Source organism: Pristis pectinata, chromosome 2 (assembly GCF_009764475.1).
Source record: "Pristis pectinata isolate sPriPec2 chromosome 2, sPriPec2.1.pri, whole genome shotgun sequence".
Taxonomy (NCBI): Eukaryota; Metazoa; Chordata; class Chondrichthyes; order Rhinopristiformes; family Pristidae; genus Pristis; species Pristis pectinata.
The window spans coordinates 139,418,387-139,437,790 of NC_067406.1; the positions used below are offsets into that span (position 1 = coordinate 139,418,387).

General features: G+C 45.7%; 1 protein-coding gene across 1 annotated transcript in view; it reads left to right on the plus strand.

Moving 5' to 3' along the window:
- The window catches only part of pdlim5a (PDZ and LIM domain 5a), a 240,481-nt gene that overhangs the window by 183,897 nt on the left and 37,180 nt on the right, over positions 1-19,404 (plus strand). Inside the window, exon 9 of the mRNA XM_052041064.1 lies at positions 18,527-18,708. Coding sequence (XP_051897024.1) covers positions 18,527-18,708 — 182 coding nt within the window. The remainder of the gene's footprint in view (positions 1-18,526; positions 18,709-19,404) is intronic.

The following is a 19,404-nucleotide window of genomic DNA, read 5'->3' on the forward strand; positions in this document are numbered from 1 at the left end:
GCCTGATGGGCTTTTGTTTAGCTATCCCACAACTATTATCCCATTAGGAGTTCCATTTCGAAAGGGAAATCAGACAAATAATGGTCAGGTCAGTGGGGAAAGAGCTGAGTTCAATTAATTGGGGAGCTCTTTGAAATATAGCTTATAGGCCTGCTGTGCTCTATCGTTCTCCAGCCCAGTCATTTCAATATAATTTAGCATTAAGTGCGAGTGTATTAAAAGGGTCACAAAATACGTGCAAGTATTAAAATGGATCAATCCTTATGGGTGTCTCGAGTACAACCAGTGATGAGATGATTACTAAATTGAGTGACATGTTAAAACCAAATGGAAGGGCGTTCATTGCTTGGAATTGCATTGCTATTGCAACATAGAAACAGGCCATTCAGCCTAGCTGCTGGTGTTTCTGTTCCACAGAAGTCTCTTCCCATCTTCCCCCATCACCCAGCCCTGCTATTCCTCCCCCCCCCCCCCCCCCATACTTCCTGAGCTTGCTCTTCAATCGTTGATGCCGCCACCACGCCCCTGCTTTTGGAAGTACATCCCTGTTGGCAACATGGGAAAGGAACAACGCTGGTAACCCTGCTCTGCCCCGCCCGGTAATTCCCTCCTCCTGCAGAATGACCTGAGTATTTTCTTTGCCTATGAAAGCAATGTGGGCAACGTGGAGCCTCCTCAAGTGACGTGCGCCAGCCGATCAGTTGCCGAGGGGGACCCCGGTGAGTGTGACACCCGCTCTCCGCGGGTGCGCTCGGTGACCACACAGACTGGCGAAGCCCCTGCACCTCAGGCCTTGGACCCTGGGTTGACGGTAGCTGGGCCGGACACCACTGTGGAGAGGTACGGGATGTATTGTGGGATCCAATGGCGTTGTGCGTGCTGTAATTCCACTCCTCCGATGGGCGGCTCATCAGCGCGGGGAGGGTTTTGGGGCTGAAATTGTGGCACATTCTCTGGGAGGAGGAGGAAGATGTTCCTTCAAGCCTGTTCAAATTCATTTTGATTGTAACTCCCATCTTGATTGCACTCTTGTTTAACAAACACGGCCACTCCTGACTTAGGAGGTTCGAGGGTGACCACCATCCCAGCCTCAATGGTTTATCAGGAGAGGGAGGGTCCCGGGTTACGTTATTCTGCTTCCTACTATCTCGCCCTGACCATCCTATTGCTGATGTTAGTTACACAACCGATTTGGACTCTCCCTTTCTTTAATCATCTCTGCACCTCAGTTAGATCTCACCTTCACAAAAGGGAACAGAGATCTGCTCGAGTGTAAAAATTAAAACCCAATTTGACCATGGTCAATGCAAACCAGACCCTCCTTCACACATCTAGTCTGGACCCATTGGGCATGGGGCAGTTGGCCAGGGAATACAACCCCCAATCTCTGCCCTTGTGGTTTAACTCTTTCAACCCCAGTATTCTCCTGGCGACTCCATTCTGGACCTCTCCAGGGTGAACATATGAGCTGCATTGAAAAGACTGTGAATACTTAGCAGGTCAGGCAGCATCTGTGGAGAATGAAGCAGATTTAATATTTTAGTTCGACTGGAGTTAACTTTCAGTCAGCTCTCTTCCCTTCACAAATGCTGCTTGATCTGTGGACTAGTTCCAGCATTTTCAGTTTTTATTCCAGATATCCTGCCTAGACAGGAAACAGCTATCCAGATGGGGATTTCTTGAAGATAAGGTTCAGAGTGTGTTCACTTTAAATGCAAGATCCTGTAACATTGATGGTTAAATTCGAAACGTGTTAATTTTGAAAAACTGGATAAAAATGTTTTTAAAAAGGATTTTTCTCTTCTTCTCTCGTTCGCCTGCTTTGGAAATTTGCCTTCCAATAGGAATGAGAGCAGACTCCCTCTACCTGCCTCTGCTCCTTTGACCTCACCGGCAGCCCAAGATCGACCAATCGGCCCATCTTCTAGCCTGTTTCCTTCCTGCTATCTCTTGACTCCACCTTCTCTTCGGTACAGACGCATCACTAAAAGTTGAAAAAGTCTCGATTTTGGGGTTTTTAAATTAAAAACAAATACAGGTTGTTTGGGATCCCAGTTTTGGCACATTCAGGGCAATTATAGTGGAAAAATGCACACAAAATTGCACAAGCCTGAAATGTGTTTAAATTAGCTTGAATCTTTCCTGTTGTAAAATATTCCAAAAACAAGCAGAGTTGAATGCGACTGTTTCTGATTATATTTCCAGTTAACAAGAATTCACTGCAGTCATCACGTTAAACCAACAAAAATGAACAGTTTCAATTTGTATGGACAATACCTATTAATAGTTTCACTAGTCTACACTCAGTTGCTATCGTGTCCTTTAATACGAGACATCTTTGAGCCATGCCAACTACAATCCTGTACCCCTGCACGAGGGGAACTAGTTAAAGGTGTCTCCGAACCAACTTCAGAATGGTGACCTGGGGGTGTGGCTTGTGTTGTTGGGTGGGGTCTGTTCCAAGCAAATCAAATTGAAAATGGTGCAAAAAGTAAACTGAAGTGTTTTTGGGCTTTAACTCTCGTGTCTCAAGATGGCTCAACCATTGGCATTGACTACATCTGAGTTGTGGAAGTCGGGAGATGTGTGTTGGCTATCTGAGACTTTCTCAGATAGCCGACACACATTCAAACTGCATGATTGTGGATACTCATTCAAAATTGCTCTTGCATGTGTAGGTTGTGTATACTGTTCCTCTCTCTCTCCACCCTAGTCTTCATCTTCTCTTTGCCTCTTCAGAAGGATCTGCCTGGACAACCCTTTAGATGCTTTACCAAAGTGTGCTCCTCATCCACCGCCAGTCCACTGTGACCCAAAGGCCAATACCTATGTTGCCTCTCTTTCTGCTGTAAAGATTGATAAAGCTAGGTAGAGTTCATCATTGCTCTGTAAGCACATGTTTTGTCGTTGAACACTGCCTTTGTAAATGAGTGCACGGTGGGAGCTGGAGGGCAGAGCATTTCTTAGATAATCACACATTTTCTCAAACAGTCAATTGAACGGTTTAATTACCATCTCTCTATAAAGGAAGAGCTAGCAATTTCATTGGACCCTGAGGTCCACTTTGGACCCAATGAAATGTTGTAGCATAGAAAGCTCAGCAAGCTCTCTCAACCACTAACCTGGTTGACCAAGTAACATGCACTTGTGATGTTTGATGGGCCCATATTGACGAATCATGAAGGACATAGATAGGGTGAACACAAATGGTCTTTTTCCCAGGGAAGGCAAACTTAAAACTAGAGGGCACAGGTTTAAGGTGAGGGGTGAAAGATTTAAAAGAGACCCGAGGGGCAACATCTTCATGCAGAGGGTGGTGGGCACATGGAACGAACTGCCAGAGAAAGTGGTTGAGGCAGCTACAGTAACAATGTTCAAAAGTACGTGGACAGGAGGGGTTTAGAGGAATATGGGCCAAACGCGGGCAAGTGGGACTAGCTTGGTGGGCACCATGGTCAGCATGGACGTGTTGGACCGAAGGGCCTGTTTCCATGCTGTATTACTCTGACTGTACAATAGGGCAAACTCTTTGAAGTAGGATATGACCACAGGTATGTAATCAGAAACCTTTTTATCGAAGGTAGATGGTATTTTTTCAGAATTATGTTATTTCTAGTATGTAAAAGGAAAGAAGTTCATCTGTCAGAGTGAGACTGACCTAATCAGCGTTGTACTTGCATCTTTGGGTTTCTTTCCATCCTGTCATGTTTTATGTGTAAAGATTCATCAAAGGCACGGAAGCGAAGGCCTCAGTGATGCCTTCAGACCCTCCTCGTACTCCGCCCAGTGCTACTGGAGTCAATCCTCGCTCAGTAGACTCTGGGAAACATTCAGTGGCCGTGCAGACTTGCGAAGTTCTTGATGACCCACCTCCTGCCCCAACTTCTGTCGGAGCCGCAGACCCCACCATCAATGTTTCACCTGTCTCCAAAAGGTACGGCGAACAATGTTGAGCCGAGTACTTGGGTAATGGGGATGTGGAGAAGGGAGAGGTGTTGCTTTCTTCTCCTGCAGAACAGAGAAGGTCAAGGTATGAATTAGGAGCAAGAGGAAGCCCCTCGGACCCTCAAACTTGTTCCTCCATGTAATAACGTTCTGGTCGATCCATCTGTAATCTCAACTCTGTATTCCCATCCAGTCGCAGGAACCTTCCCCACCCACTCCCCTGCCGGTTGTTTTTCAAGAATCTGTCTCCCTCTGCCTTAAAAATATTCAAAAACTTCCACCTCCATTTCAGGAAGAGTTCCAATGATGTACAGCCCTGAGAGGAAGGTTTTTACCTCACCTCTGAGTTAAGTGGGTGGCCCCTCATGACTAAACAGCGTCCCCTGGTTCTTGATTATCTCCACACCCACCCTGTCAAGAGCGAGCCTCCAATAGATGTGCTGAAAACTGAGAGGGATTGAGAGAGCAAATGAGAGGGAGCTGTGGTGTGTGGGATGGGGGTTTACAGGCATCAGATAAATTGGCAAGAAGGAGGTTTTCTGAGAACCTGCCTTGGAGGCCGGTGGAAGCCAATTCAACAACATTGTATTGAAGAAATTGGTTAATAAAGGTCCGTACAAAAGTAGCAAGGAAATGGGACCAGTGGACTGCTCTTTATAAAGAGCTGGACCTTACTCATTAAGCTGAATGGCCTTGTTGTCCGCCGCATCAGTCTGTCATTCTGTTTCTCTATAAAATTTGAAATATCACATGTAATTTTATCATTGCAGAATCTATATGCCTTTCGCCTTTCTCTTTTCTCCCTCCTCTCTCTCTCCCTCCCCCTCTCCGCCCCTCCCTTTCCCCATCCGTCTCGTCTGCTCACTCTCTCCCCGCCACCCCCCCAATCTCCTCCCTCACTCGCTCTGCTTCACTCACCTTCTCTCACCTCCCCGCTTCTGCCTCTCCCCCTTCTCTGCCTCTCCCCCTTCCCCAACCCCCATCCCCTAATCCTCCCTCTCCTCCCTCACCCCATCTCCTTTCTCACACCCCCACCTCCCACTCTTCCCCTCTTCCTGCCCCTCCCGCGCATCCCTCCTCTTCCCCTCATGCGCATCCCACCTCTTTCACCCCCCCCCCCACGCACGTCCACCTCTTTCGCCCTGCATCCCATCTCTTTCCCCCCTTCACACATGTCCACCTCTTTCCCCCCACCTCCCCTTGGTGGGTCTGTCTTTCTCTCTCCTCTGTGCTCAGGACGGTTGTTGGGAACCCATTGGAATCTCTGCCCAGAGCAGCCCCGTGTGTTCCGGTGGGGAAGCGGAGCCCCGAGGCCAGGATTGCTGCCGCCACAATCACTGCAGTACTTGCAGCTCAGGCCAGGTAGAATGCGAATCAGCCGCAGCCCATCACTCACTCCATGTCTGCCTGGAGCCTCCCCTCAATAACCGTGTTTGCAGCCTTGACTATACTGCAATCAGGGCACTGGAAGGAATGAGTCGTGGTGGGTCATACAGCCCTTGGGCGGTGCTGTCGTCCAATGGGATGAAATACGATCCTTTCACCATTCCCCTCCACCCTTATCCCATTATTACATTGTTTCCCCAGGGTCCAAAGATCCATCAGTCAGCTTTGAACAGACCCAACAAGGAAATTCACAGCCGGCTGAGATGGAGGAGTTCTCTTGACTGAGGAAATGTCAAGAAATTAAACTCCCATCTGCCATTTCTGGAAGCACTTTCTCAGCTGATCTACATCCTGTTGTTACTGTAGAAAACCACCTTCCACTCTGCCACTGATTTCAGTGTCTTCCACAAATTTGCTAACCACGGCACCTGCACTCTCATCCAAATCTGTGACGAACAACAGCGGACCCAGCACTGATCCCTGTTGCACGCTGCTGGTCCCAGGCCTACAGTCTGAAAAACAACCCTCCACCACAACCCCCTGTCTTCTACCCTCAAGCCAACTTTGTATCCAAACATCACCTAAGTATTTCAGTGCTTTTATTTAAAGAAATGTATCTTTCCAATTTCTGTTTCATTGAGCTTTTCATGTTTTCTTCCTTTCACCTTTTTTTTTATTCTTTTACTTTCTTGGATTTGAAATAAATGCTCTCTGTGCTCCAGACTGTCTGATCCTGTTGTATCTCGTTCTCTCCTGGATGCCCTGCTCATTACACCGATTACCAAGCCTCCCCTTGCACATTGTAAACAGCCCAAACGCCTGTCCACCAGCTCTCTGTGTATGCAGAAGGACAAGAGGTAAGAGAAGCCCAGCATGGTGTGGCCCCTTCACATGGTAGACTCTGGAAGCTGCATGCTGATTGTAAGAGTGTTTTATTTAAATGCTGAGGGTGGAAATCTCAAATACTAGAGATCATAGCATTAAGGTGAGAGGGGGAAAGTTTAAAGGAGATTTAACAGGCGAGTTTTTTTTTACACTGTGCCTGGAGTGGGCTGCCAGGGGAAGTGGTGGAAGTAAATATGATAGCAACGTTTATAGGTATTGGTTTATTATTGTCACTTGCACCGACGTACAGTGAAAACCTTGTCTTACATATTGTTTGTACAGGTCAATTCATTACACAGTGCAGTTACATTGAGTTAGTACAGAGTGCATTGATGTAGTACAGGTAAAAACAATAACAGTACAGAGTAAAGTGTCACAGCCACAGAGAAAGTGCAGTTCAGGTAGACAGTAAGGTGCAAGGTTCAGACAGACACGTGAACAAGCAGGGAATGGAGGGATATGGACCATGTGCAGGCGGGTGTACAGTTTAAATTGGCATCATGGTCAGCACAGACATGGTGGGCCGAAGGGCCTGTTCCATTGCTGTACTGTGTTCTCTGTTCTTGAATTAATATCTCTGGTTGGATTCTGAGCTTCACTTCTCAAGCTCCTCATCCCGAACTAGAGTTGGACACAATTCTGACTCCACTTTAGACGGAGTGTGATCCAAACTAAGTGGCGAAAGCTGAGCCTGCCCAGATTTATCCCTTTGCACCGTCCCCAGCATCGAGAACCCAGTCAGGCTCGCTTGGCACCATTGGGCAGTTCGGCTCATTTGCCTGCCCAACATCAGACTCGCAAAACAGGTGCTCTCTTCTGAGCGCTGTCCTGAGAAGGGATTACCAGGAGGACTGGGAAACGATTCCAAGATGTGCTCCTAGCTCCTTGAGTGACACAACTGCGCCACTACAGTCTGACGGCTCCATGTCGAGACGCTGCCTGGAGTTTGTACATTTTCCCCATAACCATGTGGGTTCCCTGAGTGCTCTGGTTTCCTCTCACATCTCAAAGACATGCGGGTAGTTTAATTGTCCACTGTAAACTACCTCTTACTGTAGATGTGATAAAAGGATCAAAGGGCTTGATAGAGAAAATAAGTTGGGTTATAAGGAAGGGGATTGATAGGATTGCTCTGTAGAGTGCTGGCATGGACTAGATGGGCAGAATGTCTTGTAATAAGGAAATGAAAATGTAACATCACCGCTGAGTTGTGGGAATTTCTCGCCCATGACAGCTCAAGATGGAATTTGTCTTTCGAGGGTTACTGCCAATGTAACTCGCAGTTAAAGCTCAGTATTCTACGTGAGAGCTGGACTCCAACCTCACACCTCCTTTCAGCCGATGTGTCACTTGGCTTGTGTTACTTTCAGTTTAGTAGTATTATCGGCTGCTCACAATGTGGTCTCCTCTTTGGCCAGACCGCTTGCAGAGTCTGCGGTCACTGTGCAGGACATCTCCGTTCATCCTGAGGTTCTGGTCGCTTGTGGCTTCTGTTTCCTATCTCACTGCATCTCTGTCCCCGACCTCCTAAATTATTAGAAACAAGCACAAGAAACAACAGCTCATCTTCCAACCTAGCACTTTTATAGAGGTTAACAATTTTAGATCCAGATACCAGTTGTTGGGCAAGGTTCTACTGTTGCCATTTACATCACCTCTCAACCCTTTTCGTTTCCTTCTTTTTCTCAAGATACCCCTCCTTGTCCATCTCCCTTTCATCCCTCTGCTTTCCATCCTATTACAGACTTTCCCCCTCGTTCTTGTCCTCTCTTCCCTGCCTTGTCATTGCACACAAATTGACAAACTTCAAGTGTTTTCCAATTCCAGTGAAATTGTGGCAGAGTTGACATAAAATGGCTTCTCTGTATTTTCTGTCCACATGTTCGAAATTCATAGCGACTCACCAAAGAGTTCTTTGAAGGTTTACAATTAGCCAGATGGTGCAGACAACCATTAAACTCATGTCACTTTTATTGTCTGTGCTCGTGTGTTTTGTATGTCTCGGATTTCCTGTGTCTGTCTGTGCTATGTGTGTCCATATGTACTTTTAGCAAATTAGTTCCTCTAAAACATCCAACTCCATCTGATTTTATGGCCCCGTGTTAACTTACAAAAACTGAATTCCTGTTTGGGATTAATCACAACTGTGACGTGTACTTCGAGCAGCTGAGCGGTGCAGTGTTACTGCATTAAATGGACATTTATGGAATGCACGTTCTCGGTTTATTGAGCAGAGGGCAGGTGTGCTAACAGAACTGGGCCCTTTACGTCCCCTACGAGAGACACCCCACGACCTGAGCCAAGGAGGGGATAAATGTGCTGCTGTCTAATCTCAATCTTTTTCCCACAGTTCATTAGGTGGGAAAAGACACAAGGTTGGCTCCTGAAAACTTCAGGAAATTAAGTAATCGGGAATGGGGTATCCATTTGATTTTTCTTAGTTCAGCACCTAAAGAATATACTCAGATACAAAATTAAGTGAAGGATGACTAAAATCGGGCCGATAAACCTCAGTGTGTCAGGTAGCATCTGTGGATAGAGGACAAGAGTTAACATTGGTTAACTCTTGAGGTTGGTTAACTCGAGAGGTTGTTTTATACAGCACGATAAAAGACCAACAGGGCCCTGCTGACTAAGATGCCCCATCCAAGCTAGTCCCATTTGCCAGCGTTTGGTCCATAACCTTCTAAACCTTTCCAATCCATGTACCTGTCCAACAGTCTTTTAAAACTTGTTATTGTACCTGCCTCAACCACTTCCTCTGGCAGCTCGTTCCACATGGATATCACGCTTTGTGTTTAAAAAAGGTTGCCCCTCAAGTTCCTATTAAATCCTTCCCCTCTCACAGACCTATGCCCTGGGGAAAAAAGACCGAGTCCATTCACCCTATGTCTGCCCCTCATGATTTTATACACCTCCATAAGATCACCTCTCATTCTCCTCAGCTCCAAGGTATGAAGTCCCAGTCGATGATCCTTTCTTTGGAATTGGCCATCTGATGAGAGGTTCTTCCTGAAACCTTGACTCTGTGGTTTCCCTCTGCACTGATGCTGCCTCACCTGCTGAGTATTTTATTTTTTAATTCCAGATTTTTAGCACCTGGAGTTTTTTGACCTTGTGTTGCCAATTGGCTCCAAGCTTGATAAGAACCACCTGATTGGAAAGTAGAAGTAGGGTCATAAACCCTGTAAGCCATCATTCAGTTCATAGATGTTTACGGCAGAGAGGGTTAGTAGGTTGCAACCAAGTGGTTGTAAATGGGACTGGTGGAGATAGGTACTTGGTGGTCAGCATAGACATGGTGGGCCGAAGGGTCTGGTTCTCTGCTGGATGACTCTAATGAGGAGGAGGCTGTTCATCTCCTCGTGTCTGTGTTGGGCAAATCTGATCCTCGACCTTTGCTCCAGTTTCCTGCCCCAAATCCGAATTCTTATACTGCCTGGGTAAAATATCAAGTTCGAGTTTATTGTCAGGGGCATACGTACCCAGGGTGTAAGTGCTATGAAAATTAACTCTTTGCAGCAGCAGCACAGTGCATTACAGACATGACAACTTGCAATACATAAACTTAAATTAACATAAATTATACATTTACACGACAGAGTAAACAAAAATAAACAGAACAACATTAGTGCTTAGTTGAGAGAAATGTAGCCTGAGGTAAAATTAGTGTTTCTCAGATGGGTTCAAGAACCTGATGGCAGTGGGGAAGAACCATACAGCACAATACAGGCCCTTTGGCCCACCATGTTGTGCCGACCTTTAAACCTCGCTTAAGACTACCTAACCCCTTCCTCCCACATCCCCCTATTTTGAATTCCTCCATATGCTTATCTAACAATCTCTTGAACTTGACCAGTGTACCTGCCTCCACCACTACCCCAGGCAGCGCATTCCATGCACCAACCACTCTCTGGGTGAAAAACGTCCCTCTGACATCTCCCTTGAACCTCCCACCCATTACTTTAAAACCATGCCCTCTTGTATTGAGCATTGGTGCCCTGGGAAAGAGGCGCTGGCTGTCTACTCTATCTATTCCTCTTAATATTTTGTACACCTCTATCATGTCTCCCCTCATCCTCCTTCTCTCCAAAGAGTAAAGCCCTAGCTCCCTTAGTCTCTCCTCATAATCCAAACCAGGCGGCATCCTGGTAAATCTCCTCTGCACCCTTTCCAACGCTTCCACATCCTTCCTATAATGAGGTGACCAGAACTGGACACAGTACTCTAAGTGTGGTCTAACCAGAGTTTCGTTGAATTTTATCAAGCTGTTGTTGAACCTTGAGATGTGGGTCTTCAGGCTCCTGTACCTCCTGCCTGATGGCAGCATCGAGAAGAGGGTGGGGGTCCTTAATGATGGATGTCGCCTTCCTGATACATCACCTCCTTCTGGATGTCCTCATTGGTGGGGAGAGCTATACCCGTGATGGAACTGGCTGAGTCCACAACTCTGCAGCCTCCTGCGATCCTGTGCATTAGAGCCTCTATACCAGGTGGCGATGCAACCAGTCAGAATGCTCTCCACTGTGCATCTGCAGAAGTTTGTCAGAGTCTTTGATGATGTGCCAAATTTCTTATGGCAAATATGACAGCCTTGCCATTTTTTGCTCTATTCTGAGTCTTTCTATAATCTCTATGTGGTGACAGTTGACACACACTTTATTGAAACATCCTGCTATTTTTCTACTACAGTTCTATGTTCACATCAAAGTTTGGTGAAAAAATATGAAATAATCTTGTAAATGTTGTGCAATTGTTGGTCTCCATTATTGCAACGATCAGCTGTGGATTTTGTGTTACACGTAGCTGGTCAGACCGAGCGGACTTTGAGTTGACACATTCCTGTGATGGTACAAGTTGGAGATGTCCTGCAACAGGGGATTTGCTGCCCTGGCTGGCGGTGGACCCTTTTTTGAGAGCTGAACTTTGTGAGCAGTTGTAAATCTGCTTTTTCCCCTTTATAGGGAACAGGGTGACATTTCCAAATCTGCCAGTAATGTATTAAGTTTATGCCAAGAGGCCTTTTGCCTGGAGAATGCCTGTGGGCTGAATGGTTGGTGGCCTTCAAACATTTCTGCATCACAATCAGAAAAGGGACTTACTGGAACTAAGGCAATTGCTTGTAGAGTGAATCCAATCTACCTCTGAGTACTTTGTCTACACGCTTAATTTAAGTATACAATTAATTGCAAGACTCCTAAACAGCTAGGAGTTAGCACTGAATTCCTCCAGGCAAGGGAATGGAACTTGGGAGTCCTGTGCCTGCAAGTGTGGGTCCCTTAACTCTGCCATCTTGCACTGTGCAGTAGTTAGAGATTCCCTCAGCAGGAGACGTGGGAAATCATTGGAGAATAAACCTGTTGTGTTACAGGTTATCTAACTCAAGTCATGTTTATTGTCATGTGACCAAGTACAGTGAGGTACATAGAACATTACAGCACAGTACAGGCTCTTCGGCCCATGATGTTGTGCCGACATTTTATCCTGCTCTAAGATCTATCTAACCCTTCCCTCCAATGTAGCCCTCCATTTTTCTATCATTCATGTGGCTATCTAAGAGTCTCTTAAATGCCCCTAATGTATCTGCCTCCAAAACCACTGCCGGCAGTGTGTTCCACACGCCCACTACTCTCTGTGTGTAAAAAAAACCCTGACATCCCCCTTGTATCTTCCTCCAATCACCTTAAAATTATGCCCCCTTGTGTGAGCCATTTTCGCCCTGGGAAAAAGTCTCTGACTGTCCACTCGATCTATGCCTCTTATCATCTTGTACACCTCTACCAAGTCACCTCTCATCCTCCTTCTGTCCAAAGAAAAAAGTCCTAGCTCACTCAACCTATCCTCATGAGACAGGCTTTCCAATCCAGGCAGCATCCTGGTAAATCTCCTCTGCACCCTCTCTAAAGCTTCCACATCCTCCCTTTAATGAGGCTACTAAAACTGAACACAATACTCCAAGTGTGGTCAAACCAGAGTTCTGTAGAGCTGCAACATCACCTCACTGCTCTTGAACTCAATACCCCGACTAATGAAGGCCAACACACCATACGCTTTCTTAACAACCCTATCGACTTGCGTCGCAACCTTGAGGGATCTATGGACGTGGACCCCAAGATCCCTCTGTTCCTCCACACTGCTAAGAGTTCTGCCAGGTGCAATAAAAAACTTGCTGCAGCATCACAGACAAGTAGATTCAGACAACACACAGAACATAACATACGTAAATTAGATGTATTGTACAAGACAGTTGGAAAAAATGATGCAAGACGAGACATTAGTGTAAAAGAAACTGTCAGAGACAAGTGCAAGAGGTGGTCTGTGGTGATCTGTTGCTGAGGTGGGGTTAGGATTGTGCAGGTCGGTTTGAGAATCCGATGATTGTAGGAAAAGTAGCTGTTCCTGAACCTGGTGGTGTGGGACTTCAGGCTTCTGTACTTCCTGCCCGATGGTAGCAGTGAGAAGAGGACATGGGAGTCCTTGATGATAGATGCTGCTGCCTCGAGATCCATGTGGATGCTGTCAGTGGTGGGGAGGGTTGTTCCCTTGATGGACTGGGCTATGCCCACTACTTCCTGCAGCCTCTTGCGTTCCTGTGCATTGGAATTGCTGAACCTAACTGCTTGGAGATCTATTATTTCTCACACCTCCCTAGCTAAGATGTTTAAAAAGGAAGACTAATTCTAACAAGCCTGTATCTTTTAATCTTTCTGCTGTAGTATTCTCAGTGTTCAACAGAATGACTTTGCTTCCTGTTCAGAAAACTCTGCTGGCAAATACTTTCCGTTTTCCGCCTGCAGAGCATGGGTAACATTTCTCAATCTTTCTGTGCAGTAGCCACTTGCAGACCTAGGATTGGACTGTTTGAGAGATCTGAATCCAGTAAAACCCTCAGCAAGGTCACATGGGGCTGACTTGAAAACTCTCATCCAAATTGGCTCCTTGGTCTGTAATCACCATCAGCCCAGCGCCCCTCCCCAAGATCTCTACATCACTCGACTCTTGTAGATAGAACATAGAACACTACAGCACAGTACAGGCCCTTCAGCCCACAATGTTGTGCCGACATTTTATCCTGCTCTAAGATCTATCTAACCCTTCCCTCCAATGTAGCCCTCCATTTTTCTGTCATTCATGTGGCTATCTAAGAGTCTCTTAAGCATCCCTAATGTATCTGCCTCCACCACCTCTGCTGGCAGTGCATTCCACACACCCACCACTCACTGAGTTAAAAAAACTTACCTCTGACATCCCCCCTACACCTTCCTCCAGTCACTTTAAAATTATGTCCCCTTATGTTAGCCATTGTCACCCTGAGAAAAAGTCTCTGACTGTCCACTCGATCTATGCCTCTTATCATCTTGTACACCTCTGTCAAGTCATCTCTCATCCTCCTCCTCTCCAAAGAGAAAAGCCCTAGTTCCCTCAACCTATCCTCATAAGACATGCTCTCCAATCAGGCAGCATCCTGGTATATCTCCTCTGCACCTTCTTTAAAGCTTCCACATCCCTTCTATAATGAGGCGACCAGAACGGAACACAATATTGCAGAATAGATCGCAGAATAACAAAGGTTATTCGCGGTGCGTTGCATCAGGAAGGCTAATGGTATCATCAAGGATGCCTCCCACCCTGGCCATTCCCTTTTCTCCCTCCTGCCTTCTGGGAGAAGATACAGGAGCTTGAAAGCCCCGGACGTCCGGACTCAAGAACATCTTCTTCCCCCCACTGCTGTCAGACTTCTAAACCAATCGCCTCTTTCTCCCCCACCCACCTACCTTCCCCCCCTCACCTGGACTCACCTGTCACCTGCCGGCTTAAGCTCCTCCCGCTCCTCCCCAAACTTCTTATTCTGGTTTCCGCCCTCTTCCTTTCCAGTTCCCGAAACGTCGACTGGTCGAAATGTCCCGCTGAGTTCCTCCAGCATTTTGTGTGTGTTACCTCTTTCATATCCTTTTCCCTGTGGTGCTACCACGTTCTCAAACCTTTCATTCTACCTCTCTCGGTTAATCTATTGTCATCACCTCAGCGTTCCTTTTTGCACTACTTCAGATTGCACTGCAACCTTTGCACCATCCTGCTCTTTTAGCACTCATTACTATATTTATTGTATTTGTTATTTACCATGTACACTTTATGTGAGCAAGGAGTTTCATTGCAACCTGGTGTATATGACAATAAACTAATCTGAAGGTCACGGTGCAGAAGGAGGCCATTCAGCCCATCGGGTCCGTACCAGCTCTGTGCAAGAGCAATCCAGCTATCTCACTCGTTCTCCTCTTCCTAGCCCTGCAAATTCTCACTTCTCAAGTACATCCAGGTTGCTTTAGATGCAGTTTTTGAATCTGCCTCAAACCACTGCAGCAGTGCATCAAGATTTCAGATTAGTTTATTGTCACATACACCAGGATGCAATGAAATTCCTTGCTCGCGTGAAGCTTGCAGAGTAAACAGTGTACATGGTAATGATAAATACTTCAATCACTCGCTGTGTAATAATGTTTTTACGTTACTTGTAGTTTGTGGAATCTCTCATGTTAAATTGCTTCTTCCTTGGCTGCCGTGCCTGCACTTCCCAGACTCTGGAATTCCCTCCCTAAATATTTCCTCCCCACTTAGTCGCACTCCTCTTTACCAGACACTGCTTAAAAGCCACCCTTCAGTGCCAATTGTCTGGCTTTCGCTGGCTGACATTTGGAACAGTTGGTGTTTAACAGCCTAAGCAACAGTTAGTCCGGGACTGCTGTTGAGCAAAGGATAATTGCCTGGGAGTCGTGTTCAACCGATACTCGAGTACGAGGTAAAGTTGAGTGCTGGGATTTAATGACTCACTGGGTGTCTGATTCACCACGTGTAACAAAGCAACCATTCTGCCTTCTGTGGCATAATGCTGGATGCTTTTTTAATATAATCAAGCAGGTTATTTATTGTGCAGCTTTGCTCCGTATAAAGTAGTGTGGTGTTGTAAGGCGCCTAGTGTATTTGTACTCGCTAATTGACATGCTGCAGTTCACTGCAATACACTAACTTCCATTGATAGAGATCCTGGGAAGTTATTGGTGGTGAAGGATTGAAGTATCTGTTTAGGGACTTTGTTCAAACATTACACACCCTAAATATTTGTTTTAGCAGAGCCTGTACCGCATATATCTTTGTTCTTTTGGGAGTATGTTGCAAAGAAATGTGAGACCCGAAACAGTGTTGATGAGCAGAGGGATCTTGGGGTCCAAGTTCATAGCTCCCTGGAAACGGCTACACAGGTTGATAGGGCGGTAAAGAAGGCATATGGCATGTTGGCCTTCATTGAGTTCTAGAGTCAGGAAGTTATGCTATAGCTTTATAAAACTTTAGTTAGGCCGCATCTGGAGTATTGCATTCATTTCTGGTTGCCCCATTGTGGGAAGGATGTCAAGGTTTTGGAGAGGGTGCAGAAGAGGTTTACCAAGATGCTGCCTGGATTAGAGGGCATGTGCTTTGACGAGAGGTTGGACAAACTTGGGTTGTCCTTGCTGGAGTGGCGGAGGCTGAGGGGAGATCTGATAGAGGTTTTTAAGATTATGAGAGGTATAGATAGAGTAGACAGCCAGTATCTTTTCCCCAGGGTTGAAACGTCTAATACTAGAGGGCATGCACTTAAGGTGAAAGGGGGTAAGTTCAAAGCAGATGCGTGGAGTGGTGGGGGAGGCAAATACGATAGGGGTGTTCAAGAAGCTCTTAGATAGTCCCATGAATGTGACGGAAATGTTAGGATATGGACATTGTGTAGGCAGAAGGGATTAGTTTAATTGGGCATTTTATTACGAGTGTAATTGGTTTGGCACAACATTGTGGGCTGAAGGGCCTGTTCCTGTGCTGTGCTGTTCTACGTTCTATGAAACAAGATTGTAGTGAGGAAACGATTGGGTGGGCTGCATTAATAACTTTCCTGACCGGATTTAGCACCAAATCCAGCTGCAGAGTTTAATTGGCTGCAACTTGCAAGGTATTGTTTAAAAATTAAACTCTATGCCAATGAATACTGCTGAGCAAAAGAAATTACATTTTCTCTTTAAGAGGTAAATGAGTAGTATATTTTGGAAGGTGGCTGTATATGATGTAATCGTGTGTCTATTCCCCTCACCTAATTTCCTTGATTGATGTGGTGTCCGATGTTACACGATATTCACATGGGTGGTGTGTGCTTTCCCTCCATCGCTCTCGCTCTTTGTCTCTCTGTCTCTGATTATCCCATTTTCTCCCTTGTCACTTCTGCTCCCGGGTATCTACAGTTGGATTGATACACCACTCTTGTCTTAAAATGGAAAGCATTGATACTGAGTTTAATTTCTTTCTCCATTGCCAAAAGTTGCCAAGGTCAGTTGTCCTGGCCCAAAGCTCTGTCTGGACTCAACTCAGCTAAAAAAGTGGATTTTCCAGTGCAGTTAGCAGATATTGGGTTACAACGTAAAACACCAGGAGGTAGAATTCATCCAGACTCGTGGCATCATAGTTCTATGGATTGTAATCTACTAAAATACGGCTCTGAGTGAGCCAATTGCACTGAATTTCAGCAGCAGAATGGAGACCTTTAATGTGTGCTGCCACAGAAGAATTTCAAACCCCAATGACTTTTCATATTTAGAAGTCTTGTAAAGTTTTTGTCGTACCTAAATCTTTTTTTGATGGAACTAAGGTATAACAGAGCAAAGAGCTTTCCTGGGATACTGCTGCTTTATTCATGGATTAAATATTGGTGTTGGTTTGTTACTGTCACATGCACCGAGATACAGTGAAAACCTTTTGTTTTGCGTGCCATCCAGACGGATCACGCCACACATAAGTACATCGAGGTAGTAAAAAGAAAACAGAATGCAGAATATAGTGTTGCAGTTGCAGAGAAAGTGCAGTGCAGGTAGACAAATAAAGTGCAAGGGTCGTAATGAAGTAGACTGAGAGATCAAGAGTTTGAGTTCATCTCTTAGTGTATGAGTGGTCCATTCAAGAGAGCTGTCCCTGAGCCTCGTGGTACGTGCTCTCAGGGTTTTGCATCTTCTGTCTGGTGAGAGGGGGGGAGAAGAGAGAATAACCGGGGTGGGAGGGGTCCTTAATTATGTTGGCTGCTTTCCTAAGGCAGAGGGAACTGTAGACGGAGTCAGTGGAGGGGAGGCTGGTTTTTGTGATGGACTGGACTGTCTTCACAACTCTCTGCACTTCCTTGCGGTCTTGAGCAGAGCAATTGCCATATGAAGCTGCAATGCATCGGGATAGTTGCACCATAGAAAGCAACCTATAAAAATTGGTGAGGGTTATTGTGGACATGCTGAATTTCAGTCTCGTGAGGAAGTAGAGGTGTTGGTGAGCTTTTTTAGCCATAGTGTCCTCGTGGCTGGACCGGGACAAGTTGTTGGTGACATCTACACCTTGGAACTTGAAGCTCTCAACCATCTCCACCTCGGCACCATTGATACAGACAGGGGCATGTACATCTGCCAATCTGTTTCACCTGCTGGGAAAAGGGGTGAAATAGTGCAATTCCACTAGAAAGTACTGACAAACCCAGTGAGTTGTCAGACAGAAGCCCATCCAGTGGTGAATATATTGATTATTTGTTGTTGGCCATATGTTACTCTGCCAAGTAAGACATTGGAAGGAACACTTGCAGTTGTAGCCATGGCCACCATGACAACAGTGTTGCCTAGAGATCAGAATCAGGTTTATTATCATTGACTTGTATGGCATGAAATTTGTTGTTTTGCGACAGCAGTACAGTGCAAAGGCATAAAAAATAACTATAAATTGCAAAAATAAATAGTTCAACAAGAAGGAATAACGAGGTAGTGTTCATGGGTTCATGGACCGTTCAGAGATCTGATGGCGGGGGGGTGGAAGAAGCTGTTTCTGAATCGTTGAGTGTGGGTCTTCAGGCTCCTGTACCTCCTCCAAAGGTAATCGTAGAGTTACCTCCAGTTTTAAATAAATATATACTTGCTTCCCAGGTCAGCAGTTTAATGATGAATCCTTTGTCTGCAATTATTTATTTGAAAAGTAGAAAACAAAACGTTATAAATGAAGATTGAATTTAGTGCTCCATTCAATGACAGTTGAATGCTTTCTCATGTCAATCCCCTCTGGGTGAAAGTACAATAGGAATTGGTTGGTTCTGTGATAAGTCAGTTGCACTGCCACATTCACAGGATGGTTTGGTAAGTCTTGACACTTATTTAAAGCTCTGTGCAGGAATTTTCACTTCCGGAGGAAGCTGGCTGTGCTTAGTCAGTACTGTGGAACCTGACGTTCAAGGAACTGAGAATCGGTTTCTCCTGCTTTTTTACAGTGGAGAGCGTCCAGACGTTCTACAACCCATTGGCCCGGCTACAGCCTCGGTCAAGCCCATGTCGAAGCCCAGTGGAGTCTGCCGCACCTCTCCTGCCGCTGCCGTATCCAGCCCAGCCTTCAAGCCCACAGGAGTCCCCGGTGCTGCCAAAACAACTGCTTGGCAACCTGGAAACTCAGCAGGTAATACATGTTTTGCCTTGTTGTAAGGTTACATATAAGCACCGGTCTCAAACATTGTACAATGCCTTTCAAAAGCTTATGACACCCCAGAGTGCTTTCTAGCTAGAGGTAGTTCAGACATATAGTTTATTAGAGCATAGAACAGTACAGCACAGGAACAGGCCCTTCGGCCCACAATGTTGTGCTGAACTAATTAAACGCCTGATTGAACTAATCCCTTCTACCTGCGCAATACACAAAGTGCTGGAGAAACTTTGCAGCATCCATGGAGGGAAGTTAACAGTCGACGTATCCAGCATCTGCAGAATTTCTTATGTCTCCCTTCTACCTGCACAGTGTTCATGTCCCTCCATTCTCTGCACATTCACGGTGAGTGCCTGGAATGCTGTTTGGGATGGTTTCTACTTGATGCAGTTCAATTCTAGCCTCTGGTGAGAATGAATGAACAGACTGCCAGTGACAGGTCAGAAGCACAAACACAGAAGGCACAATATTGAAGATACCGCAGTTCTGAGATAATGCGCTGAAAACACCCAACTGACCTTGCAGCTTCCGTGCAGAGAATAAAGACAGAATTGATGTTTCAAGTCACTGGCCTTTGATCAAGCTTTGTCAGTGCTAAGAAACAATGTGATGATGAAATAGTTAATACATTGCAGAGAATAGAGCAATGAAGGAAAAATCCAAAAAAAATCA